The following is a 7,742-nucleotide window of genomic DNA, read 5'->3' as shown; positions in this document are numbered from 1 at the left end:
CCTCTCCTCGGTCCTCCTTCGTTGTCGCATCTCCGTCGGCGCACTCATTCATAATAATTTAATAGGCCACTCAAACTAATAATTTAAATTATTGGTTTAATAATCCAGATATTGGGGTCTAATAATAATACAATTGAATAAACTATAGTTTTTGGCACCCCGTGATATCACTTTAATTAAAGCAACAGCTTTTTTCCTCAGTGTGATTATATTTTTCTTTAAGCTAGATTTAAGAATAAATAATAGGTACGCAAAACATAAATAAGATGACATTTTCGATATTCATAATTTTTTAGATTTTTAGAATAATGAAAATTATCAGCAGCCAAATCTGAAGCAAATCGAGCGTTTCAAGCCTTTCACACATTTTACAGTCTGGTTTATCTCTAGAAAGAAATCTCGTTATACTCTTTTTTTTGCAACATTTTATTACATCATCTGCGCGCGTACTTTTATAAGGCGATATAACTATTGTCTTTAGAGAAATCACTCATTTTCTGTCCGCAAATACAACCAGCTCCATGATGGATGCAATTGATAATTATAGTCTCACAGCGATGATTATTGAAGAGGGATTCGGGCCCGATCATCCGTGCATTTACGAAAGTCGCAAGTAGCGCTCATTTAGAATGCACGGTGCTTCGATTTATTTATAGGGGATACCATAAAGTTATTCCAAACATACGGAGTTTATACAAGGCTATTGTAAGATCATTTTTCGTTCACCGAGGTAAAAATAATAAGTGCCAAATAGTGAGGTGGGATATATGCAGGGCAAACAAGTGTAAGAAGAATAGGGACAAGGAAAAGAAGCTTTCGTTTTTTCTTCCTGTTGTCTAGTTTTTATTAGCAAACTGACTTCGGGACGATGGAACGGGTGGTAGAAGAGAGAGATAGACAGAGCGAGAGAGACAGAGAAGGAGAGAGCGAGAGAGAGAAAGAGAGAGAGAAATGTCACATACGAATCCGTTCATGAAAAAATATTAATCTTTGCATAGAAAAGCATCGCTCGTCGTAATATTTTTATTCTTATGCCGTTATGCAGACAGTTTTAAATATCAAATGGTCGCGATCAAAAATTGGCGAGCTTTTCGTCGGCGATATTTTTCTCTACGCGCGGGATAACGGAAAGAACAGTAATATATCGCGACGACTCCTATCGATTTTTACGCTTGCATACAGCGAATATTATAAAAGACTCGCTACTACAGTCGTATCTCAAAGGAATACTTTCTATAAACGATAAAAAGTCGATTAAAATTTCTATATAAACACCGACTGGATAGGAAACTGTTTTGAATTTTATATTAACAAACATTTGCATTTAATTTCAGGATGAACCTGGCAACCCATTAGTACCTATACAGTATAATCATTTAATAAGAATAATGTCTTTGAAATCGATAAAAAAAATGACTCACCGGCCGATGCGCAACAGCGGAGTTGTAAGTTGTAATCTTGCGTTGATCTGTAACATAGAAATATTTTTGCTTTAAACCAATGTCCAAAATACTTAAAGTAAATAATTATATCGCGCCCGTTATATTTTTACAACGTCATTTTAACAGATATATTTAATTTTAAAATGTTAATGCAAGAAACAATCGCCGCAAGCGACTGTATATTTCCGCATTAACTTCGTTCGCGTAATTAATCCGCGAAAAATCGTGCGAGTGATACCTGTTACGATCGTGCGAATAAGAGAGAGACGCGACGTAATACCTCTTTTCGTAATGGGCGAATCAAGTCGCGCTTGAGAAACGGAATCCACCACAGGACTGACCAGGATAGCAAAATAATAAACGAATACTCACCCCCATGAATAAACTACTTATGTTTTTGGCACCCCGTGATACCACTTTAATTGAAGCAACAGCTTTTTTTCTCAGTGTAACTATATATTGTTCGAAATTGTTTCGAAAAGCTTTATGACTACTAAAGCTTGTGTGATTCCAAGCGTAACAGCTAACTGGGCAAAAATTTAGCGAACGGATTATCAAAATGCAAACGATTTTGATTTTCAAGATCACTGAGTATTGCGTAATATTCAAAAATACTGTCGTGAGATGAAAACGCGATTGCAACGCTAACAAATTATTTCAATTTGACAACAATTCATCATCCGATACAATAACGTTACACGAATTATCTCAATATTGCAAATACTGATTTTAATAACATTTTTTCAATGTGGTCAAATTTACGTGTCCTATAATTTGTTTAATTTTCAGATTTATATTTACCGAAGTGCTTACTGGTTACAATTACGTATAAACAATAGAAATGTATATGTCTCAGTGAATGATAGTGTTCCGTGCCGCTTCAAACTCGTAACTCATATCATAAAAGTTACCCTCGTTATGAGTTTTTATAACAGCGTGATATTTATATTATATACTTGCGCGCGTTATCGGAGCACGATAGAGATATCCTGTACAAATCGCAGTCCAATCGGCGACAGTTACTCTGTTGTAACTGAATCTCTCTATACTGCTATTATTGCGATTTCCATTGCGACATAGTCTAGAAATCCCTTTGTTCGGATTTGGATTCATCAGCTGTTGCCTATTCGATACACTTACATGATACGGATGCTGGACAATTCTCTTCACTTCCTCGCCAGCAACGCGGTTCTTTGATTGATCGGTCTCTAGCCGGCCAATATTCGAATTAACGTTTCAATGCGATTGTATCATAAACTACTAACTAGCGTGCGCGAATTTAGCTTTGACGTGGAACAAGAGCCGAGAACGATCTTATATGCCTGGAAGGATTATTAGAATTCACGTTCTACATGAATATTCATAAACGTAGACATGCTTTATTATTACGCTTTGTTATTCTTATCAAATGTAATATGATTACACAAAGCCATATGTAATTATTATTAAGTAATAATTATACTTATCGCAAATACGAATTCAAAGCAATTGAACGCTATATATAATAATTGGAAAAATGAAGCAATATAATAATTTGCTAGAGAAAATGAATAATTGTTGCACGTTATGAATAGTGAATATTTAGTCAGAATCAAATTTAAGATTGAATTTGTTTATATTGATAAACACATTATAGTGTTCCATTTCATTGTTAATCTTAATTGCCTGAAGCAACAGCATGAATTTTTACACGTGAATTGTTCTCTTTGATTTTTTATTTATTACAATTCAGAACGTTATTAAATATTACGTACTATTACGTACTTCTGCAATAAATATCCGTCAAATCGCTTTGTAAGACGAATGAAAATAAAAGCATGAACTGCACTAGCATCGTGGAAATTTCGTCGTTAAACTTTTTGCCGGATACGCGTTCCTTTATTCCGACGTCCGGATTAATTGATGCCACTATCAATTTTTCCAAGCGTGATCAATTTTTCCAAGAGAAATTTCCGATCATCCAGGTTCCGAGAATTCGACCTAGATTCCGCTTGTTTGTTGTCGCAATTGTCCGTTACGACCAATCGTTCTGGAACAAAATATCGAAGACGAACGTTGAAACCAGAGCTTACCAGGCTTTATTGTATTACGTCTGTGAGATGATCCGGAACGAGCTGGTTGGAAAATAATTAAACGGCTTCAAGAGGCAGGTAATTAAACGTAATCATTACGAGAGACGCTCAAAGTCGGAGAACGGTATTCTTTTCGGAAAGTCAGGCTCTTTTTGAGCGAGAAACTGAGAAACCAGATAAACGTACATAGGTACTTCGCCACGACCGAAGAAACCGTCGTGAGATGCGCGCGAGTTTTATTCACCCAGTAAACTTCCCGGACTCGGATACGGCGCTTCAGGATTAGCAATGTTTCGCGGCACGTATAATTCATCGTTATCAGAAATTCCGGGATATTCGCGCGCTCGAAACAACACAGGCAGAACGCTGGACCGGGGCGCACCGCCGCCAGACAACAAGGTCTGATATCCGCGAGAATATCGATCGGTCATACCGGTTATAACGCCGCGCTGCATTAGTATGCCACGTCTGTCACGATTCTTAACGGCCAGAACCGGATAGCGCGAACGCGCTGCATCTCGACGCGATTTCGGGCATGGCGCTCTTTACGGGGACGGGAGGGCGACGATCATCCGACGTCACGTACAATGGCAATGCTCTTTACGGCGTCACCCGGTACGTAGGTAGATACAGAGCGGACGCGGGCATCGACTGTTTGTGCACCCCTTTACGAGTCAGCCACCTGTGCTGGGGCCGCAAAACCGTTTATTCAATGCCACCGCGGTGGCGGCTGCGAAACCAGGAGCACCGTTCCGAGCCAACGCTGAAATTAATAATCCCGCGTGACGAACGATTACGTCGAGGCGAGTGTAAAGGGCAGCAAGATAATATTTATTGCATTGCGCAAAATTACACGTCGCCACCTTAGGACTGATTACACTTGTTTTCCCGCGGAGATGACACACAATCCTCGAAAATACCCCCGGTGATTAGACCTACGCGATTATAAACAGTCAAGTCTGCGCAAATCTCGAATGTCTTAACCACGTAACCCAAGTTGTTGCTAATCGGGATCGATATTAAACTTCGGACGAAGCTCCGGCTTGGTCGGTGTTTGTACATTTGGTGTTTATTTGTTTTCTAGAAATCGTGGTCCGATACTTTAAGTTCGATATCCGTTATCGATACACATAACAAAAAGAACTTCGTTGCCGCAAGCACATCATAGCTTCTATTACATATTCAAACTCGTCGTGAAAGCAATCAAATATTTCTTGCAATAACCAATCATTTGTTGTTACAAAATCTGGTTTGTTAAAAACTCTTGTTGAATTTTGCACATAGAAATGCGAATTTGTTACTAAAGTAAATTTGATTTGCCGCTAACGCGAAATAAATATGTTGCTAACAGGTACATACATCACGCTGCTGCAACAAAACAATTTATTATTATAGAAATCAGAAATCAGATTAACAATTCATTTTATTATCTATGATAATTAGCGACATTTGCTGCAGCATACATTCTGAGAATGAACCTTTTATCTCCGCGTACGCTTCAACGTAAATAAAGTAAATAAATTAATAAAGTAATAATAAAATAAGAAAAACGTAACTATTATTGTAAATCTGAAAAAAATACATATCCACAGAATATAAATTCACTCATATCATACTGTCTGAAAATAAGCTAATAGACTTTAAAATTGAGGCTGAAAGGTTTGTTTATCTAAGTTTAAATTTTGATGTGAATAAACGCACGAAAATAATGTCTACATTTATTCGCGGAAAGGGAAACGTAAAACAATTGAAAATTTATTGAAATTCCATAGATTTCAGTTTTTGTTTCAGAATTACGTCATTATATTATTGCCAAAGCCTCCCATCTATATTTAGCCTCCCTTTATTGTACAATTCGCAGGTAGTATTTTTTTTTCGTAATGCCGTCTAGTTTTGATGCGGTTAAACACAAGCAAATATTTTTTCAACGGTACGCTGCCTCTCTCCCCTGTCTCGAAAAACGTTCAGACGAGAGGGGAAAAATTAATTCTGCTACACGTTCGCCTGCTCGGTAATCCACTGCCGTATGGCGGATACTCGCGTATACACTCCTGGAAATCCAACACTCGCACACTGAGTGCCCCAGGACACGATCCCAATTTGGACACCGTTGTACACGAGCGCACCGCCGGAATCTCCCTGCGTCATGAACAAATAAACTTTTTTCACTTTCGTACGGAATCAATTTCCGAAAAGTAGTATGGATCCAAAATACAACGAGATCATTTTAATGCGACAGACGTTCCGAAGACGTCACATCCTTTCTAAAACGTTAAATTCTAACGTTGTTAAAAAAATAGATAAAGGATTCATACATAGAATTATAAAAAAAATTATATGTGTAGATATATTTTCTAATGTAATATAAATAATTAAATAATTAAATATATCGTTTATGGGGCAATTTTGCTCGCTAGAAGTCTCTTAGAAAGACGCGAAAAGAATTTAATATATTCCGTTTCACATCCACTGTGCACGTGATAAAAAATGCGAAAAGACTTTCTAATCAAAGGATTATGAAATACTCATCGTGGAACTGCTGACAAACAGAAAAACATTGATCGGACATTGGAAACATACCTGACAGGTGTCTTTTTCACCGTCACCGCCAGCGCAGAGCATATTGGAGGTCACTGGCCGATAACGAGCATAGACCTTTCGACACTTCTCTTGGTCAATGACTGGCACTGTCAAGCTTCGCAGTACTTTCGAACTCGCGCCGTTCGGCTGAAATTCGTACAGCACACCCATATAATGTAGACTGCCGAACGTTTACAAACATCCGCCTGTCCGTCTACCCGAGATTCCGTCAACATTTGTCGCGACGATCAACCGGAACTACGTCAAGCGTTCGGCAAACGAGTCTTAACGTTTACACGCAGCTAAACAACCTCGTTGAAACATCACCGTCAACTAAGCATTTTAACGGTGATAAATCTTGACGCTGATACGAATGTACGCGAGAAAACGGCTTAACGGACGAGCCTAACGACTTACCGATGTCTTTCCCCATCCTGTAACAGTTGCCTTGCTACCAGCTTTAATGTTCCCCGCTGGTAACGCAAGAAGGATCAGTTTTACATTTGGGCCCAACTTTAAAGGAGTAAATAACTAAAAAAAAGAATCTTTTTTTAGTATTTAAAACAGAAAAAAATGTACGGAATAACCAGCAATTGTACATACTTTAATTAAAGCCACATCGTAATCGTAAGTATCCTCCCGATACTTCTTATGATGAATGATCGAGGCAATGTCTATGATTAGAGTGCCTTCTTTATCGTGATAACTGCTTGCAACACGCAGTCTGAAGAGCGACAGTTTCCTGCTGAAATAGAAGTAATATAATCAATTTAACAATTTCTATGAGAATTACGTAAGCTATAGGCTGTCTAATCTCAACTAAAAGATAGCAGATCGAGAACAATGAAATTCACATACCCGTAGACACAATGTGCCGCTGTCAAAATCCACTGCCTGCTGATTATAGAGCCTCCGCATGCGAGTTTACCATCATAATAAATAGAGACCTGTCGAAAACGATTTTATTTTAAAAAATGGTAATATTATTATTATATATTATTAATACTATAATATATATTATTTTTAAAATGGGAAGCACGAGCACTCAACTGTAATAATTTCACACAATTACTTGGGTGTTCAATCGTATACAATAATCACGAAGCGAGATATTTCAATCGTGAACTGACCTGATACGGATGCTTACTGATGGTTGTAGGTGTGCCTCCGATTATTCTAGGCTCTAAGCACGAGGCGGAAGCTATCAACGCCAAACAGAGTATAGTCAGCATGACTGCGATCGTGGGCGACTTGGTTACTGACATTGTTATTCGAGAATAGGCTCGCGAATTATTAACGACGAATCCCGATAAGACATCAAACGGCATTGCGATATCGAGATATGATAAACATTGTTATTCTTAGAAATCATTCATAATGAGTTTTTCATTTTCGAGTGCGATTAATTATTGCGGTATTATCTTATACAACAGAACCAGATAAATTACTTTTAGAAACTGATAATTTATAAAACGAAGAGTGCAGTAATACTTAGCAAATCAATTTAAGAGAGTTAAAATTAACAGAGCTTCAACCTAACGAATTTATTTTTACACGCTTTATAAATATCTTTCAAATTTGAACAACTAGACTATATAGATCAAAGTGCTCGCGTCTAAATTATGTTTACATTTTAAAGCTTTTAACG

At 37.7% G+C, this 7,742-nt stretch overlaps 1 protein-coding gene across 2 annotated transcripts; it reads right to left on the bottom strand.

Annotated features, from left to right (window-relative positions):
* Positions 1-4,561: 4,561 nt before the first annotated feature.
* Positions 4,562-7,386, bottom strand: LOC112462578 (trypsin-1-like). Of its 2 annotated transcripts, none has more exons than XM_025028445.1 (6): positions 7,225-7,386; positions 6,953-7,041; positions 6,698-6,839; positions 6,512-6,625; positions 6,095-6,241; positions 4,562-5,653 (listed from the first exon to the last, which is right to left on the bottom strand). In XM_025028445.1, exons 1-6 carry the CDS (start codon positions 7,357-7,359, stop codon positions 5,507-5,509), a joined length of 774 nt encoding a protein of 257 aa, XP_024884213.1. In that variant the 5' UTR covers positions 7,360-7,386; the 3' UTR covers positions 4,562-5,506. The 2 variants fall into 2 exon arrangements, with proteins under 2 accessions (XP_024884213.1, XP_024884214.1); XM_025028446.1 differs by having other exon boundaries at positions 6,698-6,836.
* Positions 7,387-7,742: the final 356 nt, after the last annotated feature.

The sequence above is a fragment of the Temnothorax curvispinosus genome, unplaced genomic scaffold (genome assembly GCF_003070985.1).
Source record: "Temnothorax curvispinosus isolate PA1 unplaced genomic scaffold, ASM307098v1 QBEX01012529.1, whole genome shotgun sequence".
NCBI classification, from domain to species: domain Eukaryota; kingdom Metazoa; phylum Arthropoda; class Insecta; order Hymenoptera; family Formicidae; genus Temnothorax; species Temnothorax curvispinosus.
This window is presented reverse-complemented; position numbering and strand designations above follow the sequence as displayed.